The 22,671-nt window shown below is 44.0% G+C and overlaps 1 protein-coding gene across 2 annotated transcripts; it reads left to right on the top strand.

The window, feature by feature from the left end:
• The first annotated feature begins 10,502 nt into the window (after positions 1-10,502).
• On the top strand, positions 10,503-18,228 carry LOC311488833 (uncharacterized protein). Of its 2 annotated transcripts, none has more exons than XM_084545684.1 (3): positions 10,503-11,850; positions 13,070-13,712; positions 16,923-18,228. In XM_084545684.1, the coding sequence occupies exons 1-2, from the start codon at positions 10,873-10,875 to the stop codon at positions 13,607-13,609; spliced, it is 1,518 nt and encodes a 505-aa protein (XP_084401810.1). In that variant the 5' UTR covers positions 10,503-10,872; the 3' UTR covers positions 13,610-13,712; positions 16,923-18,228. The 2 variants fall into 2 exon arrangements, with proteins under 2 accessions (XP_084401810.1, XP_084401811.1); XM_084545685.1 differs by having other exon boundaries at positions 16,926-18,228.
• The last annotated feature ends 4,443 nt before the right edge of the window (positions 18,229-22,671 follow it).

Consider the following 22,671-nt stretch of genomic DNA (forward strand, 5'->3'; position numbering starts at 1 on the left):
AGAAATAGCGATTTCTTTTTATGTGTAAGTGTGCCCGAAGGCTAGCGTTATACGCTAATTAGCGGTTTGCAAGAAAACTGGTCACATTTGACTAACAAAACAAATGCATGAAAACAAATACCAGAGAACGGTCGAACTCGGTACACATGTGTTATTAACCCCAGGTTTATTTTGCACCAGAGTTGTCCTTTAAGAGGGAATTACTGTTTTTTACAACCTGGACCTTATTTCTGGCATAAAATACAGTCATTTACTCACCCATATAACTTTGGTGTCATTTGGAGTCCTTTCGGAAGATATTTAGATCCAGCGGAGCGCCGCGTATATCAATATAGTGAGAGTGACTGGGGCACCGAAACGCTGCCTCTAAATAACGCATTATCTGCCACAAAACTCGTTCATTTCACCAATATTTTGTCATGATAAGCTAGTGCTATTTCCCGTTGAGTCCGGAGCTACCTGTTATCTATTCACGGACGTGCAGCAGTTTGTTGTTCTTAGGCCAGCTGTTCCTCTCCCTGCCTCTGCATCCTCCTTTCAACGAGCTCCTCATCCGTATACTCTGGCTCAAAGCGGTAAGGACGCCTGTCATAAACAAGATGTCGTCCACAACCTCAGAATTGGAAAAATATTCAGCCATGTTGCAAAAAACTAGCAGTAGCAACTTACAGGTAAACAAGCGCGGCGCTCAGAGATGACATCATCCAGGTCAGAAGTTAGTAGGTCAATCTACAGACCCCGAATGATGATAACAGGTAACTCCGGACTCAACGTGGAATAGCACTAGCGTATCATAACAAAATATTGGTGAAATTAACTAGTTTCGCGGCAGATAATGCGTTATTTAGAGGCAGCGTTTCGGTGCCCCAGTCACTCCCCCTATATGGATATACGCGTCGCTCCGCTGGATCTAAATATCTTCTGAACGACTCTAAATGACACCAAAGTTATATGGGTGAGTAAACAATTGTATTTTATGCCAGAAATAAGGTCCAGGTTGTAAAAAACAGTAATTACCCTTAAAGATGGTCAGCGCCTTTCTAATAAAGTTGTTCCATGTTTTGTCCACTTCATATTTCTTTCCCTCCTCCATGCACCTTGGAGCTAGGTAAAGGTGTGCTAGAAATACTTATTATGCACCATTTAATGACAATTATTGTCTTTAGAGATCGATATGCTATTTAGCTGTCTCATCGATGTTTGCACCTTTTTTTTGTAGCAGTGAGTTCCTCCTCAGTAGCTTCATTGCACTGTGTTCAATTCTCCCAACTCATTTAGTCATTTTTTCAGCAAGAATACAGCAAACATTGGATGTATTGTGACCTGTGATGTCAACACTCAAAAGACCTATTTTAAAAAGAGATTTACCGCAAAGGAAGGAACGATTGGGACGATTGAAATCTCTCAAACCAGCGCTGAAATGGGTCTATATGCTGCAGGAAATGTGACTCTTAACTACAAGCCATTTCATCCAGAAACTCTTGGCAAAGGCATTGTTCTGACTGGAGCCAGCAGCTGGTGCACAATGACAGAAAAAGAGACGATTTTCATGCATTTGAAATGACGCTCTCGAAACGCACAATTTTCTCCTTTTGGCATTTTTATTCTTTTTCTTTTATACGCAAGTAGACAGTTTAATATTCAATGTTTGCATATGTCCAAGCTACAAGTCATTTGATTTGGGAGAAACTGTGTGTGGCCTGACACCACAACTCTTCCTAATATCCACACCGTCCGTTAATCACTAAATTAGGCTTACTGTGTGTTTTCTTTGGTGTCCCGCATCGACGATGATCAGAATTACTTCCACCGCTTTCAATTTTCTTACGCCGCGAGAAATTGTGTTTGATTTTCATTTTGCACATTAATCGGTGCTTTCACAAATTCCCTGTGAAATGAAATTAAAATCATATATGCATTTGCAGATCACTGAGAACAGAGTAAATAAACAGTAGGACAAGGCTTATTCTGAAAAAGCCTCTGATCGGCTAATCCTGCTACGTGATCACATGAGACCCGCTCTTTGAGGACACGCCACGCTGTCAAGTAAAGTCTTGTCTTTGCTTCTAGAGAATTACTGCTTCAATCTGAAGGAGTTTATTAGTCTGGAACTGAACCTGAGCCTTGAAAGCTCCCTGTATGATCTCCTCTGCAGCTCTGACAGTGATTTACAGGACAAAAACAGACTCATCTCTCTCAGACAATGCTATATGAGAGCTGCAGCTCTAAATGAGACACTGCCACTTAGCAAAATAGGAGAGGTCGCGTAGCCCTAGCCAAGACTGAACGTTGCGTCAGCACAGTGTGTTAAACCGCTCTCCCAGACTTGGCTGTTCCTGGAGCTGGTTCAGCTGAGGTCCTGTCTCTAAAGACCGTCCGTCTTTATTCAGAATTAAAGCTCTTTTAACACCGTCACTGACCATCAGTAGCGCTTATAGCTGTGAGGTTAGATGGGGACGTGTTTAAAACTTTCTCTAAAGAGGTCACCGTCCCTTTTTAATGATCCCTGATCCATGTTGGCACGCTTCTCCTCAGATTAGTCGTGGACCAAGGAATGGTCTCACCAAGAAACTATTGCTCTCAATAGCTCCACAGTTCATCACAAGAGGAGTTTTGTTCACCATCTGCCCTACATTCCCATTATCTGCACAATAAAAAAAAAAGCCACTTGAACCGCACTCACATGGAGTTATATACTATTTTTATGCCTGTTAAGTCTGAAGAAACAAATGATTGTGACATAAACTCGTTATCTTCAAGTATTATCATAACACATGTGAATCTAAACACAGTAGATGAGAGGCTGTCAAGCTGAGCTCAGCTTTGATTTCGCCCTCGGTGCTCCGCTTTAAAGTGCATTACTGTTCATCTTTAATGGGAGGATGTGAAGTTCTGGAGGCTTCACAGTTGGCGTTAAAAGCTAGCGCTTTCCACACTTCCCTCTTTTCACCAACAACTCTGACTTTTCTCCGGATCTTGATTGTTTTGAAATGCAAACCTCTGAACGGCTCTGGGAAAAATAGAGTCAACAAGTGTTTGCAGGCAGTCGTGAGAGATCACTCTTGAGCGAAGGGACGGCCGTGAACTGAAACCACGTTAAAACTGCGGGAGGCCTGGAAGACAATAATAGTTACACATGAACTAGAGACTGCTTAATGTGTATTACAGTAAGGATGTTTGCAGTAATTATATCCATTCTACAAGCTTCTAATTCCCCCAATACCTGGATATCTTCCATTTCAATATGTGGAAGCCTGCCAATAGGCTGCTCTTACTTCTAACTTCGTCTTTTGTAAAGGATCCAAATGCTTCTGCCGGCCTTTAATTAAATGTTGTACTCGTGCAGTTGATGGATTATGGCAGGGGTTCATTTCAAAATTATCAGCACCGGACTAATGACCAAAGGCTGCGGCGTGGCACCGTTTAATGAACAATGTGATTCGGGCTTATCTGGGTCGGTGTATGTTACTACTGCTGGTCGGATCTGAGTGAAAAGAAGTCCGACAGCCCGCTCCTCTTTTTGGATTCAGAGTCCCTGTCTGTGAGACGACGCCAGGCCAGGCTTTCATGTCACTGTTTACTTCCCATGTAAAATACTGTGATGCTAAGAGCCAGACTGTTGAATTTTTTATACAGACAGGGTTGCAGACTTTGCGTCTGTACTGGTAAACACTTCTTGACATTTTGAACTTGTTTATGTCAGAGAGGATCTTGAGTTGATTTATTTTTTTTAGCTGCACTAGTGACGTGTTTTCGTAATAATGTGAGGTGCAGACTCTAGGGATGGTGGCACACTCCGCGCAGTTTAATGTCCCCGTGTTCGACCAACCAAGCGGCCTCCATCAGTGTCAATTACCGGCCGTGCTAACATGTTAAATTAAGCTGGTGGGCATGGTTCAACATTCTGCAAAAGTCAGCATTGTCACTGGGAGCATATTAACATGCTGACATTGTCATTTGGCTCGAGGCTCTGCGACACATACAGCCTCATCAACCTCCCAGCATGGGTGTCTTTATCCACTCCTAGAGCATATTTTTTTTTTTTTTTTAAACTTAGGCAATTAAATGATCTACATGTAGTGGTCCTCAAACATAAAGTGCAAGGATTAGATTTATAAATACTTGCTGCAAAAGGATTTCCAGAGTGATCTCTGTCTCATCCATGAAAATGTTTTTAATTTTAGATTTATGAGGAAGTAGTCTAGTGTGGTTGACCCCCTCATATGAACTGGTCTTTGCGGCACCATGTCCTTTATGTGCTGCCAGTGCAGAGCTGATAAAGCTCCCCTCCCGTGCCCTACCCCCGTCTGTTCTTCCCCCTCGTCACCATTTAAGAGCCAGGTAAACACAAGCCCTTTTCTCCCACTCTGCACTTTGTCCCCACGGCAAGCGCAGTCTCACGCCAACGGGGCAAAATTAGTCATTTTGTTCCCATTTTCTTACCGTCAGCCATGGCAACAGCTTTCTGTGTGCCACCTCAGCTGTGCTTCTCAAGGCAACCCTCGCTCTCCTCGGTCATTATCCCGTCCATTAGTGCTTCTTTCTGCCTTTGTCGTTTGGTTTTTAGGCCATGTCTTAACAGCTGACTCCCGTGTGGTGTCCTTGATGCTCAGCACATAAAGACAAATTAGCCACGGCACCCTGAGGTCTTTTACGGTCTGCACAGATCCACCGACTGTGCAGTGTATTGCGAAATAAGTGACATGTAATAATAACTGAACACGGGAACTCATCTCAAGGACTTAAAGCTTATGAATTGAATTCTTATTCTAATGAGGGAAAAGGGAAAATGCATAAATAAATGTTTAAATTTTCCAGCCTTGGACAAAGAATCAGGGATTTGCGTTCTCGTCCTTTTAAAAACGAGAACGCCGTATCTCTCCGCTTTCAATGTCATCCCAGAACCGAGAATAACTTCTTATCTCATGAATGAATAGGATGACGCAGCGTTTTAGTGGCACCACGGTGCAGTTTGGTTTCCTGGCTTGGAAATAGGAATTGTTTTATAATCCTCTTTGGAACAACGTAACCATTGTGTTCCCTAAAAGCAGGACGTGCACGAACACGGCGAACGCTGATATAAGATATGACCTCACTCCATGTTTAGATCTAACTTGGCATTCTGTAAAATAGGCTCCAACACCGTCACTAGTCACTGTCTCGAGGTGGAGACATCACTCCTGACTTCAGCTGACGTTAGTTTCTTTTGGCCACTTTCTCTTGTCTAAGTGGATCCAGCCCTGCTTTAAAGGATTGTTGGACGCTTAGACACCTTGAGGAAGCTGCATGATTAAGAATGAATCGTGCCATTTTTAGACATTTTACATACGTCACTAGCCGCGCATTATTCAGTTTCTTGCCATAAAAAATTTCAATCACATTTCAAGGCTAGATGGGATTTTTTTTTTCTCTTTTTCATGCTGATGGTGGCTCCTCTGAAAACGCAACAATCTTGTCTCAATAGGAGAGAAATTAGACTGACCTCATCCGCAGACGCAGGAGCACTGTTCTTCCTCATTAAAGCACGCAGTGGGCTCGGCCTTTTATTTTTTCTCCCCATTTTAAATAGCACGAAAACAAATATCTTTATTAAAGCTGTAGCAGAAGGAGGAGGTGGTTGGAGAGAAAAAGCACGAAACTGCAATGTCTCGCTGCTGCTCCTCATATTTTATACATTCAGTGTACATTGAAGCACTGTTTCAAGCTGCTGCATGAATGAACTGATTTTAGTCTTAAATAGGGCACACAGCTGTGTCTGTTCAGAGAGAGGGAACAACCCATATCTACCTTTTTTTATTATTATTATTATTATCGATTAGAGTTTGCATGTTCTCCCTGTGTTGGTTCTCTCCAGGTACTCCAGCTTCCTCCCACCGTCCAAAGTCAGGCTCATTAGGTTAACTGGTGATTCTAAATTGGCCGTAGTTGTGAGTGTGAATGGTTGTCTGTCTCTCTGTGTTAGCCCTGCGATAGACTGGCGACCTGTCCAGGGTGTACCCCGCCTCTCGCCCTGTGACAGCTGGGATAGGCTCCAACCTTTCCCCCGTGACCCTCCAGAGGACAAGATGTCACAGAAAATGAATGAATGAACGTCTGTATTTAGAAAATGTTGCCTCTGAAGCCTTCACACATCCTGATATCTGTATAGAACTCATGTACACCTGCATCCAGATGGAGCAATAACAGGTGAGGGAGTGGTGCTTTCAGAAAATGACACGCATCACTGTCAAAACCTCACAGCTCTGATGTGCTACTCTAACTCCTCTGAGAAGAGATGGAGTTAAATCAGCTTAAAACTATAAAATTTCTATTTCTGTGTTACTATGGGGTTTATTGTAACTGAATGAGGAAAACTAGTGCTTGACATTGACCTTTAAACGCTTAAATTGAATCTCCTTTTCATTTAGTTTGGTCAGATTCCTTATTTAACTCGATACGTTGCCAGTGTTGTGGTATTTGCCGCCATTCCGGCATTTCCTTTGGGCTAAAATGAAAAGAAAAAGTAAAAGTAAGTATGGTATGGAAATAATAGGTCCAAAGTTCATTCCTGACCTTGGGAACGGCAATTGAGAAAACAATGGAACCACACGGTCCATTTAGCAGCTGCGCCGGAGCTCGAGCACCCGTGATCGCCGCCTCTGCAGATGGAGTTTGTTTTCTTGCGGACACGGAAACGTTCAGATTTCATTTTTTTTGTGTGTGCGTTTACGAGAACGGGATGAACTCCATCTGCTGTTGCCGATGATGTGATACGGTCAAAAGCTTCACGATACAGAAACGTATATCAGCACGAGTATACAAACTTTCACCTATCGCCTTTGAAGATATGTGTGCACCATGAGGGCGGGAAGCCTTTTTCTCCTGCAGTCTAACATGTCCATGGCTTTATATTAGGAAGCTAAAACGCAGTAAACTGATTTAATTTCAACATTTGCTTCCATTTATTTTGTTAATAACAGGAATAGATTGGAAATTAAGGGATGAAAGCAGGAGGTGACTTGTAGCCAGTGTCCTCAGATGGGGTTGAACTGTTGACATATACATTATAAGGACTGCAGGGGTGATTATTTTTATAGTGCATTTCACACACGGAAGTACACAGAAGCCCCATAATGAGGAAATCACACATTGCAGCCTCAACTTATAAAAGGAGAATGTTTTTAGACACTTATCAACTATCGATCGAGGAAAAAGCCCAAACTACACAAATGAGATTCGCTATTCTACTCGATATGATAAGGTGGCCCATAAAAGATCTATCTCCTTCTGCTCTGGCTTCATTTAGAGGTTGGTTATTGACCGTATTCTGATGATTGCAAAACTTCCCGAGGGACAATGAGGCTTTAAACATTCAGCAATGTACTCTGGAGCTTTTAGGTAATTAAAAAGAATTTGAAATCAATACAAAACACTGGCAGCTAGTTTAATGAGGCTAAAACTGTCCTGTAGAGTACAAGTACACAGACAAAACATTAATCATATCACATACAGCCTCTCTTCTCACACTAGTGCATTAAAAACACTTCCCATATTGTGCGCTGGTAATATCTCGGTCTGTTCGCGAGCAGAAGGGTAAATGGGCCACACGCCATCTGACACTTCCCCAACACCATATTGAGCTCTTGTTATAGACTCAGTCAGAAGCATTCATATGGGCTAATTAGGTCATCTTGACCGTGGCGAAGACAGGAGAGTTCAGAGTGGAAGAGCTGGTGAAGCGCTGCTCTTATTCTCCACCCCGTGGTCGCCCTCCGGTCACAGGCCGCCTGAGAAAAAACACTGTGACGTAAGAGCCGCACAAGCTGGGGAACTTTCCGAGGCAACACGCACACATAAACTACACCTACCTACTATGTGTACGGTTGCAGAGAGTGTGACAACTACAAGCTTTGATATTCCTTTTGCAGCTCACAGACGGGGATCTGCCCGAGGAGCCCCCTGAGAAATACTGGGATTAAGATGACAAGCAGAGATGTTGCTCTTTCTCCCCTTATCGACTTTTTCTGTCTTTTCTGTCTGGATTGCACGGATGCATATGTATGAGACGGATAGAGCTGAAGGTGCAGTGCGTGGAAAACATCCCAAAACCTGCCTCTCAGGTGTAAATATTGCGACTTTGCTAATATGGGTGGTTGAGGAGAATGTGAAAAAGAAAAAGTTTGAGAGCATAGATGCGAAAAGGCCAAGATCCTGCAGTGGGCCACTGTGGGACATGGTGCAAATCAGTAACTAGTTATAGAAACCAAAACATAAAAACCAATACTTCTAGATATTTAATGCAGCTATTAAAATTTCATCAATAAGGTTTATAATCAACAAGGTTACTTGCATGTGAGAGGGGGTTCTCACAGTGAAGAGACTGGCAATGTTTGCAACTAGCTGGTGGATATAGCAGAACATTTAGCCACTAAATGGCACAGGGGAACAGTGGGTAGCGCTGGTGCCTAACAGGGACGGAGAGGGTTCGTTTCTCAGGGCCTTTCTGTGTGGAGTTTGCATGTTCTCCCGTGTTTGCGTGGGTTTTCTCCGGGCACTCCGGTTTCCTCCCATCATCAAAAACATGGGTGCTAGGCGCCGGGTGAAGTTGGCCCACAGTGACGGCGTGTGCGGTCGCAGCGGCTCAGGACTAACCCTCCATCCAACCATGTAATGTAACCATGTGCGTTGTATAATGACAAAATAAAGCACTTTATTTTACTATTGAGCCAGGATTTGGTGGAGACAGTGGTGCCTGAACAAATTCAAATATGGGCGTAGAGGCAGGTGACAGCCAGCAACTTGCACCTACCTGTCAATCGAAGTAGCTCGCCCTTCACTATAATAATTAATTTTAAACGTGTCATGAATGAACGGCTACAGAGACCTAAAGTTGGGTAGATAGTGGCCTATGGTGGTTGCCTCAAGGGGCTATTTGGGGAACTGTAGTTTTCTTTCACTTTGAGTTGGCTCCATTCGTTGCTTGGTGGAGACCAAACCAGAGCAAACATGAGAGCCACTACTGGACTCATATTCAGTAGGTGGCCACAAACAAATAAACACACGTTGCTCTGTAAATGCTGGATGTTTAAATAAAGTACTGCTTCCTCTAGTTTGTCCACCGTGTCAAGTTTATAAGCTGTGTGTTGGGTTTGATTTCAGGTTTAGCACATTAAAAATTTAATAAGCGATTTCCAGAAGATTTCTTACTCACCAGCAACTACTCAGCTACAGCACCAAGAGCAACTCTAACAACTTTATCTTAAATAGTGCATGGTGTAAATATATAAACAGTTTGTGCATGCAGTGACACGTCCTGTAGGATTATGTATATGTACATTAAGATAAAGTCATCCTAGCTGCATTTCATCTAGAAACAACAATCCTTCCCGGCAGCTGTGGATGGACTGCTCATCCTCCTGCTGGGACGGATGAATCCCCTTCATCTTACTCTGCTTTTATTCTCAGTAGTTCTTTTTTACAACCCATTGTTTCCAACGCTCCATTTATTTTCGTTGGAAATAACCGCTCAGCTGTCTTCAGCCGCTGCGGACAAAGAGACGCGTTATGCTATTTTGGAGAGAGAGGAAGAGATCTTGATTGCTCATCCTGCCTTTCTAATTTTATTCTGTTATTTTTTTTTCCCCCTTTGGTCCCATTCATCTGGAGATTATGGTTATCGGCGGTGAGAAGGGACTGATCTAAAATAAAAACAGATGACAAATATAACATCGTTTGGACACATTTCTGACAGCGTGCCATTCAAATGGCATTTAAACGGTATTGTATGACTTGACAGGAACTCGTACTTCCCTCCTGAGCTGCTATACCGCCTGTGGTTTCCTCAGCAGAGTGACGCTGTGCTCATCTGTTGAGGTGAAGTCACTTTACGTGAGACAATGATGGAGTGGCGATGACAGGAGTGACAAAGGACAAAAGAGGGGAGGACAATGTTGGAACGAGAGGTAGAGAAAAGTGAGTTGTATAAAGGCATAGGCTCTGTCTCCTTGACTCAGAGTGCTGTCTACTCCCCTGTCTGTGTTTGTTAGAAACCCCTCCTCCCCCTGTGCTTCTCTCCTCCCCTCCCCTCCTCTCTCTTAGTCTCTGGCCGAGGAATCCCAGGCAGCGTTTAATTGCAGAGTGCAAAGGCTTGAGTTGGGCTAATGAGCTCAGCACTGGAGCCGGGACTCTTTCACGCACTCTCTGAGAGACAGAAAACCCATATGGAGTCCTTTATCGGAGGAGTCTCTCAAAGCGGCTGGATTTACAGGTAGCGGGGAAAGAAGGAATTCTCAAATTCAGGTACAGTCGACTATGTGAGAGAATATACCAGAGGCAAGAGACGGAGTAAGAGGTGGAGAAAGAGAGGAGAGCGGGAGAGGGGAGGGGAGGGGAGGGTAGGGGAGGAAACGGGAAGTACACTGCCAGAGAGAGAGAGAGAGAGAGAGAGAGAGAGAGAGAGAGTGGAAGCCTGCAGCAGCAAATGAGACAGAACAACGAGGCGGGAGAGGTAGAAAGAGAGAGACAGAGAGGGAGGGAGGTGGAGAGGGGCCCCGTGTAGGAGAGAGGGCTACAGGGTGAGGAGGGAGAAGGGGAAAAGTTAGGAGAAGTAGGAGAAAGAGGGTCTGGGGAAAGTACGGACGCAGAGATTAACAACTACAGGAGGGAAGAAGAAGAAGAAGGGAAACAACAGACAGGAAGGAAGGGGAGGGAGAAGTCTTGGGTAGAGAGCAAAAAAAAAAAAAAAAAAAAAGAACCGGAGAAAAGTTTTCTTGTGGGAAGAAGCAGATGAGGAAAACAGAGCGAGTGAATGACTGGGCTGGAGAGAGCTGGGAGGGGAGGAAACCAGTTGTTTTCTAAGGCGTTTTCTACACAAGTCTCTGGACGTCTTTGGACATGTACACAGAAGGCGCACAAACAACGGGACACCACCGATTTCTTCAGCACAGCAACGCCACCGGCCCCTGCCCCTGCCAGCACTGCGTCCACTATCAGAAGCCCTACGGCCATCATGGTGGGCTGGGTTACGAACCAGCATCAGCCAGACACACGGACCACCCATCACTGGACGGCAGGAGAGACACCCAGGCTCCTCGGGTTAAAGACGCAGGAGGCAGAGCTTTCGCAGTGGACAGAGCCGAGAGAAGCGGTCGTCGCAGCCCACAGAGGAGGCCTGTGTTTGCGGGGTTGGGCCCTTACGGCCAGTCGGATGACTTGAGCCAAGTCTTCCCCTGGGAGCTGGACCCTGCCCAGTGGAACTACCCACCGGAGCCTGGGGTGAGACACTATTCATGTGTCACAGAACAGTGTGGCTGTGTGGTGCCCAGCGACACCCGGGCACACCCCTTTAACACTGGGATACCACATCCTCTCCCTCATCTTCAGGTCAAAGGTCAGGGCTACAGACACAAGAGGACAGTCAGGTACGTCTCTGTGGATGAGGAGGAAGGCTGTGGATGCACCTCTGAGAAATATCATTTGGAGCTGCACAATATCCTGCCGGGGCATTTGCTCGTGCCGAACGGCCACTGTGGGGAGGAAAGAGATAGCCATCAGGACTGGGGCAGACCCAAGGGTGGATCACAGGAGGGATTTAACGGATGCGGTGGCTCTCATAAAGGCTTCTTCCCCACTGAAGTCCCACAGAAGCACTTGAGCCAGAGCAGACGGAAGGCGTCTATCGTCCCTTCCTCCAGCATCACCAGTGCAGAGAGCTCCAACCCGACAGCCAGCGATGACCACCAGCGCCAGGGACTGGAGGTGGCGACGCAGAAGAGGAGGCAGGATTCTGTGAGGGATCAGATCCGACAGGTGGTGACAGATCTGGAGGACGTGTTGGGGGGTTTGAAGCAAGTTCACGTCGAGATGAAAGAGGTAGGCCCGGCCTGTTATTACAGACATTTAATCCTAACGTGTGCATGAGGAGGTGTCTGATCATGAGGTCTGGTTCTGGTGCAGATGTCCCAGACATTTTTTTATTTTTTTTTAATCAGTTCAGCCCCGGATACCGTGACATTTATAACGATTAACACGCAGCTCTGATGCTGACAAAATGAGCGACAGCGCAGAACAGTTTGACACAGGCCGTGTGTCTGTGTGTGTGTACGCGCGCGTGTGTGTGTGTGTGTGTGTGTGTATGCTGACTGCATTGTTTGGGACTCACTCATCATCTCTTACTGATTGAGAACGGTTTGCACTGACCTTTTGCAGAACGCTGCCGAAATTGGCAGCGTTCCGGCCGGCACATTAAAAAGCCTGGCTTGAGACTGTTACTAAATTATGCCTTGCTCTTACAGTATCCATTTTGCATGCAGCTGTAAACTGGCTTTGATTCACGGCTGAATGCCTCTGTGCGAGGACCCGGCATTTTACTGTGACAAATAAAAACCTCCATGATTGTGAAGTGAGACAGTTGGAAACAAAAGAGAAACAAAAAATAAAACAGCTTGGATGTGAGTGATTGGTGGTTAAATTGTTGATTCATGCCTCAGTCAGCGACTAAAAATAGTTTCACTCTGATGAAAGACTACTCAGATCACCATGATTAAGTATTAATGTAAAAAGCACAATAACACATTAGAGTAGCAGAGCTCAAAGTGTAATGGTCTCAATTTACTACATTCAAGCCATTATCATGTGTTTCACTAATTCATTCCTAATACTGATGTACGTAAGTAGCATGCTATTATTATTGAAGGTGGAGCTACTGTTTATCTTCCTTTTAGATGGGGCCAGGTCCTCGTCTATGGGTCAAAAGATAAATGTGAGAAGAAAGTTTAGAAAGACAAAAGTCCTGTCGCAGAAATGTGCATCTAATATTTGCTCTTGGTGAAATATTGGAAACTTTCCCTGAGTCTTGTGAATCAATCCAAATGGCTCACAGATACCTGAACTACACACTTTTTTTTCTGTGTACGATTTTTTTAATGTACTTGCTAAATGAAGCGGCATGTGGAGATGGTTTCAGAGAGAGTTTTCGTCTGAACTGCAGAGGAGTAGAAGGAGAAAGTTGAACTAAATGCAATATTTATGCAAGCAGCACCTCTACTGTACCTGCAGTGTGGTATTAACTGCTCTCTCTGTTATCATTCAGGTGGTCGAGCAGATCGATCGCCTCACAGCCACCATCGACCTCAGCGAGGAGGCACCCTCCATCACTCGGGGGTCATCTAGTAACTTTCACGACTCGGTTCATTCGGGAGAACTCACGGCGGCCCCTGTGTCAAATCACAAGCCTGCTTCGGTCCAGGCGTCGCAACACGTCCACGAGGACCGCATCATCCTCAGGACGAACTCTCCCTCGCCCGTCCACATGGCGTCGGTCGTCAAAACCAGCCGCTTCACCCCGCCCAGCCTCATCAAGGATCACGAAAGGCCGGGCGTGAACGGCCACCCGCCTCACCTGTACAAACCCAGAGACTCCAACCACACGGGCCAAACCCGACCGGAACCCCGCCCACAGACCCTGGACCCTCAGGTCATCATAGGGAACAGCACCTCCAATCCAAGAACTCAAAAGCCTCCACCTTATCCCCAAAACGGTCGGTGTGGGAAGGGCCCGTACCCGCCTCCGAAGCCCGTGAGGACCCCCGCTTACGCTGGGAGAGGCCGCCAGAGCACCAGCATGGTGTAAAGGAGGGGGGGTGGTCTGCCCCAGTGCCATGGGGGCCTGAAACATGAGACCCTGCTGCAGTGAGTGGAGGTCAGAGAGGAACCAGGCAGGGGAACAACTCATGGTATGGACTTTTCCTCTTACCCCCCCCTTCCCTCCTCTAACTCCTTTTACACTGTTGATGTTTCCGTCAGTGCTTGCAGCTGATGACGTTTGTTTTGTTTACTGGCAGCGTAGTGTTCAAAGTCAGTAAATGGATTGCAGCGTCCCTCCCAGTTAAAAAAAAAGAAGAAGAAAGCTGTATGTGTTTGATGTGTGTGTGTGTGTGTGTGTGTGTCTGTGTGTGGGCGGCGGTGAGGGGGCGTGATGTGTCTGCTATTGTTGATGTCACATGATTTCCCAGTCTTCTCTACACTGCAAAATGTGTCTGGGAGACGGGGAAAGCGGCGTTCATTCTTCAGTTTAGCAACACATGTGGTTATAATCAGCCAACGGGGCGAGAGAAGTTGATTCACTGAAGTGAAACTCTACTCTTACCAGCAACTTTTTGGGGGGATTTCTGATCATGCAAAGCAAAACTAGTCGCTGGCTTTTACACGTTTAAAAACGCAACTCTCAGAATCAGTCGAGTTTATTTCAAACAGATGAAAACTTTTTATTTGATCTGTTTTTTTGTTTTAATCACTTGAATCCAAAGGAAGAGAGATAAAATTTTCTAGACAGACTTTTTTTTTTTTTTTGCAGTGTAACTTTAGTCATCACTTCGAGGGAACTCAGACTTGGCAGGAGCCGCTTGACTCCAATCATGTGACACACACGGAAAGAAGCGTGATTAGATTTACAGGATGATCATAGCTCTGACTAAGAATTGGCATAATTTACTGTTCGGGATTGATGAGGAGGAACTGAAGCTTTCTTCTCGTGCCACAGTCAGATGTATCATTACTCACTGTGAACTAGAAGCAGACTTAATAACAAGATGACATCTGTGAAAAAAGTCCCTCTGGCAGACGAGGAAAATTAAACAGCAGATCCACGCGGTTAAGAGTCCACCTTTGCAGATGCTGCAGGGACAGGCGTGCACGTTTCTGTACTTCCCTCTTGTGCAGAGTATGCAGAACTGCAATCTATTTTTCTGGGCTCTCCGAGTTGGGCAAGCACAATCTGGTTTTAATCATAAAGCCCCTGGCCGTGTGCCATAAGAGAGTGAGACAAACTCTTGATGTATTTGTGATGTCCATATAAAGAGGAGCACCGCCGCACAGGAAAGCAGCCCTCCACATAATACTGCAGCGGAGGGACGTGCTTCCAAGGTTGCAGCTTCAGGTTGAATCTGGCAGGCTCGTGAAATGGGGTCGGCGGAGTGCACGTACTTGAGATTTAATTTATTTGAATCGCGAGTTTAATTCAACCCAAGCAAAAAGTTGCTGCTCTGTTCAATATTGTCCTTTCAATTATTTTTTTTTTTTTTTGAAACATCCAACCTATTCATCTTTTAAAGGCCTGAATCATCTGAATCTGGTCACCTAGAGACGGTTCAATGTTAAAACGATAAAAACAAACAAGATGTTTTGTGATGTGCGCCCCCCTCGGCTCCTTTTCCCCTGTGTTCCCATCGGTTTCTATTAATTTCCTCACCAGTCTTCAAGGTGTTCACAATTACACACAAACACCTGGGATAAAAGTACAGAGTGTAATGGATGCATGAAAGTAAAAAAGAACGAGAATTCACAGCAGGAACGTAAAATAAATCGAAAGGGGGAAAATATATTGCATAACATTCACATTACATGATATTAACACGCAGAAGCGAGGACCGGAAAAACATTTCCTCAGTCTCCAGATCAATGTGTTGTATTTGATCTTCCATTAAGTAATCCATTCCCTTGCATCTTGCCCCAAACTTAGTCATAACCAAATTGTAGCCTTTAGCCCTTAAACCAAATCTTAACAACTCTCAAAACAAGGCCACGAACACACACACCAGTAGTTTCAAACCTTCAAACAAACCCTAATAATGTATCATTATTATTTTAGATAAAGTAAATGAATTCCACTTTTTTTATTCAACATCAACATTATTAGTTATCTCATATATTATAGATACCATAAATCCATAAATTCATGGTTCTATAGGAACTGATTACTCTCCAACAAAGATCTGCCGGGCCTATCAAATCGTTTGGACAGGCTTTTAGTAGAGTAAGAGTGACATAGCTATACATGTAATCCCTTGAGTTGAATCTGTTTTAAACAAAATAGTAGAGGTATTTTTTATTTTTTTCCTCTGTATCGTTTGAAACATGCCCCGTAATGAATGAACTCATATTCTGATAAGAACTGAGTCTGGATACGCCAATAGCCTAATAGATCACCATTAATTATGGTCCAGGGTCAGGAAGCGGGCCAGTAATATCTCCACAGACCCCTCACACCCTGGTCACAACCAGAGCACTGTACGCCAAAACCACCCGCCACAAGGACAGTTTCTTCCCCCGGGCTGTCGCTCTCAATAAACAATAACTCTGCACTATTGTATATACTCACTGTACAAAACCCTGGATCGTTGTATATATCCGCCCTTATCCTTTATTTTATGTGTACAGATTGAGATTTATTTTTTTCACTTATTTAAGTTCCGTGTGTTTCTGTACAAGAGAGCAAAGTTACCGGTCAATAAAGCTGATTCTGATTCTGATTCATTAGCTAATGTGCCACTAATTAACTTAAAACTAGAGTAGAACTGATCTGACAACATGAAAATGAGCAGACTCAATGTTAATCATAAAGCCGGCGATTTGTATTCAAAAAGAAACAAATCTAAAATGCTTATTGAGAGATGTGTTCATGTGCTTTTGTGTTTTATTCTGTGGTTGTTTCTTTGCTGCAGCAGAAGTTACTCATTGGTTGGACAATGGGTGCAGGGGGTGGGGGGATTATCCTTTTACACAAATTTGACCATGACCCGTGACCATAGAGAGATGTTGCACAAATGCACAAACCCCACACCCCCGCTTCCCAAAAGTGTTCTACTTCTCAAGGTCTAAAACTTAATGTGAGTTTCTCAAAGACAGAGAAAGCAGAAGCTACAAGTTTGATAAAAACCTGACTTACAGAGCTGCTTCACAAGCTGGGAGATGACTCACAAGGACACGCACAGTTTTACTTTCAGTACAGTACAGATTAAAACTCCGTCTGACGCTGCAAGAACAGCCTTGAGAAGAAGTTTCCATGTGCAGTGTTTGATTTGGGAGCAGCATTGAGTCTGAGTTCACTGAGAATGCTTATGAATTTAAATTATCTTTTTTTTTTTCTGATCTGTGATGTTCTCCAGCAGGAGCTGATGCCACTGAGACAAGCTGTCAGCTGGTGGAAACGGAGCCCGGCCTGAAGGTGGGGATATTTCCAAAGGGAAAACTCCCCCCGAGAGTTGACCTGTGACCGCACGGGAGCGTTCAGGAGTGGCAGTCAAACCTCAGAGAGCCTGGTGATGTGTGACAAACAACGAGAAGAACGAACTGATACTCAACAACCATCATCTGCATACTTCATGACAGTATTAATTTATTTTTTACTATTTTTTTTAAATAAAAGAAAATTAAAAAAAACTTTCAGGCAGCTTATACCCACCTGGATACTACCTACCTAACCCAGTGTTTACTATATATTTAAATTTACAGTAAATTCCCCTGCACTTTTCTCATACAAATCAATCTGAAGTTATTTGATTCTCGTGGAGTTGCATTGACTTCTGAATGTCCCAGATTGGAATATAAAATAATAATAAAGAAAAATCCAGCATTTGATCACCGCCTGTCTCTGGAAAAATGATTTATGCATTCACTGCGCCTGACTGAAGCAAGAGTGGTTTGGAAAGTTGTAGAAATACTTCTCGGGCTGATCTGGAGATGGCAGTGTGTGATCTCTCATGGCCTTATTCTGTCAGTGCTGCTCGCTGCCGTGTCCCGGGCCAGCCAGGCCGGCCAGGCCAGCCTCCGTCTCTCTGTTTGTTTAAATCTTGTCTGAGAATTTCACCACTCTGCTCTCAGAAAACTTCTGCTGCGATCGGACCGCACCGCCTCCCTTTGGAGAAACGCTACAGCCCATCTGCCTTCCAACACACGCCGGCCTCTCTTTGTTCTTGTTTCGCTGACGGAGAGCTGCAGTGACAGATGGAGGATGACACATGAAAACTGTTAGCTGCCACTTTGTCACTCACTGTCTGCGTATTCAACCTTAAGCAGTTTGAGTACTTGTGTTAAAATGGCGATCAAGAGGCAAGTGAAAAATTATGTATTATGTATAAATACTGATCTATTTTCGAATAATTGTTGCGTCTATAAAATGTCAGCTTCCAGCTCAATGTTAACCCAGACGGGTACAGTTTACTCTGAGGATACCGACCCCTACTGTTACTACAGCGGTCTAGCTTAGCACTTTAGCACTGCAGCTCGTAGATAAACACTCAATACTCAACAATTGTTTTACTCTTAAATACTGATTCCATGCAGGAAGTAATCCAAAGCCACTTATTTCAAACCAGCAACTTCATTTTTTGTTAAACAGTAGGCTAGCTAAATAAGCTAACGTTTAAATGAACTTTCCAGTCAGTCTGACACTGAAGTAAAGTTAACCTTCAAAGTACGTTCAAACAAAGATAACGGTAAATTAATCTGAAGTTCCAATTATGCTAATGTTCAACAAGCTAACATTCAAATTAATCTAACATTTAAATTAGGCTAGCATTCCAATTAAGCTAACATTCATATTACAATAACGCTGAATTTAAGATAACATTACCATTAACCTAAGGTTCAAGTTAAGCTAGCAGTCATGTTAAGCTAACAATTCAATTAAGATAGCATTCATAAAAAGTTAACCAATTAATCTTACTTTTAAATTAAGATAGCACTACAGTTAAATTAAGCTAACAACGAGCTGGATGAAAACAAGATGTTTTATTATTAGTTGTAGCTGGTTGGCTTAGTACGTTAATATTACAGTTAAGCTAATATTTAACAAAACATGACAATAATGTCGTGTAAAATGTCCATACAGATCTGATATTGTACCAAAAGACAAATGCTAAAGCTACGTTGCAGGTAGCCTACAGGTCAACACAGTTGTTGATCCATGCAAAAGAAACTCAGATAAAAGCATTGTGTAATAGTCTGCCCAGCCGGAGGCCGGACCCAAAAGCAAGAGACTAAGCCACTGCGTGTTAAAGTCAATAACTCAAAACTCATCAGGGAAGTAAAAAAACGAAAATGCAAAAGGGCAAACAAAAGGCACTGGAAAGGCAAGACTCGAGTGCTGGCACAAATCGTAACATGCAGACTTATCTAGCACTGGAGGGAAGCCACGGCCAGGCTTTTAAAGAGAGTTGATTGATGACAGGCCACAGCTGAGTCAGGTGTTCCCGCCAGGTGAGCCTAATGAGTGACAGAGGGAGAGAGAAGGCAGGGAAAGAGAAAACAAAAAACAAGGCACTGGATGCACCCGGAAACCCAGGACCATAACACATTGTTCTTGTGTGGTTCAGTCTCCAATTTATTGCAATTATTTGCAAAGAAACAATGTTCAATTCTGTTCAACTGCTTATTTCGTTGAATTACAGCTGTTTTTATCAGTGGTAGCTGGCTGGCTTAAGCTAACATTCCAGTTAAGATTCAGATTCAGATTCAGAAAACTTTATTTGTCCCCGGGGGGCAATTTAAGGCACAAGTGAGCAGCTTAACGTGCAAGTACAGACATTTTTCAGAAGCAAAAAAACAGGAATAGAACAAGATACAAAATACAAAGTATATACAGCTATTATTCAAAATAAGATAATGTTCCAGCTAAGCTAACGTTCAGTAACATTCAAGCCCAATCTAAAGTTTTCACATCAAAGTTTTTAAAAACATAATCAAATATGTTATATTATCTTAAAAAAAACTACACATATACTGTTACAAATCCAGATGCTTATGTTAAACGCACATATCAACACAGAGGCAAATGTACAGTTAAAGGTTGAGGCTGCTGGGGGTGTGCTTTCCTCAAACTTATTAACAAAATAGGCAGAAAATGACAAACAACTAAATTACAATATTTTCTTTTACCACACACCTCCACCATTTCTGAAAACATCACCAAACAGCTCACAACTCAAACTTTTTGTAATTTCTAGTTCCAAGGCTGTGGATAACACAGGGGGGCATCGTTTATATGCAGTTATGCAATATGCAAACATCCTCCTGCTTCCTGATCGAAAGAAAGACTTGGCCAGCGAGATAAAAGCATGTTTTTAAAAGAATGATTTCTTTCATCTGCTTGGTTTGAGTGAGCTCTTACTTTGAATGTCTTAGGAGAACAAAGAAGAGTTCAGATCACTCTATGAATACCAAGCTGAAATTACCAAACAACGATCAATCCTTAGTCAGTGTAGCGTCTCCAAACTTGGATTTCAGTTACCATCTGTGGTACCTAAAGCCTGATGGGCTTTGAGAAGGGCCATGTCTCGTCCTGCCGTCCAACTCTGACTTTCTGCACGCCCTGCCTATGAATCTTATGAGACACAAGGCTCTCCTTCTGAGCCGCTGGCCGTGGCGTCTTTGTAAATACTGGAGTGAGTCTGGAATGTCAGACAGAGATTCAAACCAAGAACAACACCGGCTCTGAGTACCGCCATGTCCTGTTTGACTCATCAACCCAAAAAATAAAGCGTGAGCAGGATGCTGTCGATGTCACAGGTGTTGAATGGTGTCCGGTAGAGCGTGTTGTTGTTTCCTGATCTGTTCAGGCTCTGGATGGAAAAAACACAGCACGCCGAACAACCGCTGCCTATGTCTCAGAGGCAGCTACAACAGCTAGGTGCTAATAGATCCAACTGCCTCCGAAAAGCACAGGAGCAGCTTTCCACATAATGACGTGTAACTGAAACATAAAGGCCGGCTATGGGTGTTTAGTCACCAGAATAACACCATTATCAGATCAGGGCACAGATAAAGTTAAGTAGGTACATTATTACTGACATTAGAGGCCGTTTTGACAGGTATTTGAATCATTTTAATTGAAGCCAGTCTAATTATTATGTCAGTGTATATCAGATTACGTGCCTGTATGTCTATTCTTGACTTATTAAATTAGTCACACTCACAGTACTGTCAAACTTCTGTCTGTGGACATGGTGTTTATACAGCGTAATGTGTTATTAACTGATATTGCTAACACTGGCTAGCCTGGCCGGTGAGCTAACTCCACCGTAATTGTTGACTTTTTGATTTGCTGCGTCCAACTCCCAGAGCAGACCCGCACATCACTGCAGCAAGGTGAGAAGTCAAACCATTAGCGAAGAGGATGCTTTATGAGTTCAAAATGAAGTTAGCACTGTTTACATGAAATTCCCATAAGGGCCGTGACTTTTCTTAACGCAGCCGGAGCAGCACTAAACAGATTGAGAGTTTGAGGTGAGAGATGAGGCGCCTACAGACAGTACAGTGGCTCAGCAATCAGAGAATAACAAATCCTTTGGGCCATCCCTACACATACCACCCAAGTGACAATACCACCCAGCTTGAAAGAGAAACATAATTCATCATCAGTCCCACTCGATGATGACTCCACCGATGCAGTTTTCACTGGACAAATTTACGACACCACGTCTGCCCCGTGTTGAGGAAGCAGCCCGGCATGTCTGCCCTACACACCCTCGCCGGTCTTCGACTGACCTCAGCTCTGTTCTCAGTCTCAACGGGATGACAGAGCGGCTGAGGAATTTCTCTGCTCCGTGCCTAAACCGACCGGCAAAAGGCGCTCTCTTTCGGGCCGAGCACGTTCCTCTGATGCGCCCCTGCCGGCTCTCACGTGGCCCCGCTTTGTTGAAATATGACCTGCAAATACCAAACCCTGCCCTAAGTGACCTCTCCAAACACTGCCTACCTACGTGCAGATGCATCCGGAAAATGTCTCTCCTCGCCACAGTATGTTCAGTGTAGGCCACAGGCACATGGCAAAACCCCGTAGTTCCTCACCTTACCTACCTGTAGGCTGGATTTTATTTGCCGAGGCCAGATGAAACCTGCCTTTTTTCTTTCTTTGGCTTTTCAGTGCTGTTCTGTGCTTGTGTAAGGCTAACGAGACACTCTGCCCAGATGTTGGTGTGAAGCTCCACAGCTGAGCAAACAGTCGGTGTCTTCTCTACAGCATGACATGTTTAAAATGACATGCTGGTCCAAAAAAAGGAGCAGACCAGCTGAGGAGCACCAGATGATCAGCGATTGACCGACTCAATCGCTGACCATCTTATTGGCTTGAACTGCTCCAACGTCTTAGCTCCAGGAATCTCAATGATGGTTTGAGGTGATTAAAAAGTAATGGGGACATAAACAAAGAATTACTGTTGGGCTCTTGTAGCGAAAACTTTGCCTAGCACACTATTCAATTAGTAAATAAGACTCTATTGCTGCTGCTGCTGCTGCTACTGATGCTGTGGTATCTTATATTCTGTATCTTAAAACTGTTCGAGTGCATCCAAATGAGGCAGATGAAATTTAAATCACACACAAACCGTGATATATATAAAATAAAAGACGGCAAATCATACTTTTCAAGCTTTTTGTACATTCTCTGTCAAACCTGGTAAATATTTTGGGATCAATGGAAGAGATCTTTCCTTCTTGGATTTCTGTCAACCATTAAAAATGTGTCTGACTGACTGCGGTCCAGACTGAAGTATTTCATTATTGGATGGAGTGCCGTAACATTTTTGTACAGACGATCAAAGTTCCCCAAGGGAGGAAGGGTTGAAATCGAGATGTTCACGGTGCCCAGAGGATAAACCCTGATGATTCATGGCCAGAAAGCGATGTATCCTTAAAGAGTCCTGCTGACTTTTATGATCTCAGACCTGCCCTGTAGCACCACAATACCAATGGTAACTACTGGATGACATTATACTCATTCTTGATCCTTTCTGGTTTATTTTTGCCTGCGAGCCGATCTCAACGTCAGCCCTCCAGTGGAGAAATCCTCGGCTGAAACAGTCACTGTCTGTAAATACTGTCTTCAAAATTCCTAGACGGACAGGAATGGAGTCGACT

This window comes from Chelon labrosus, assembly GCF_963514085.1.
Source record: "Chelon labrosus genome assembly, chromosome: 6".
Taxonomy (NCBI): domain Eukaryota; kingdom Metazoa; phylum Chordata; class Actinopteri; order Mugiliformes; family Mugilidae; genus Chelon; species Chelon labrosus.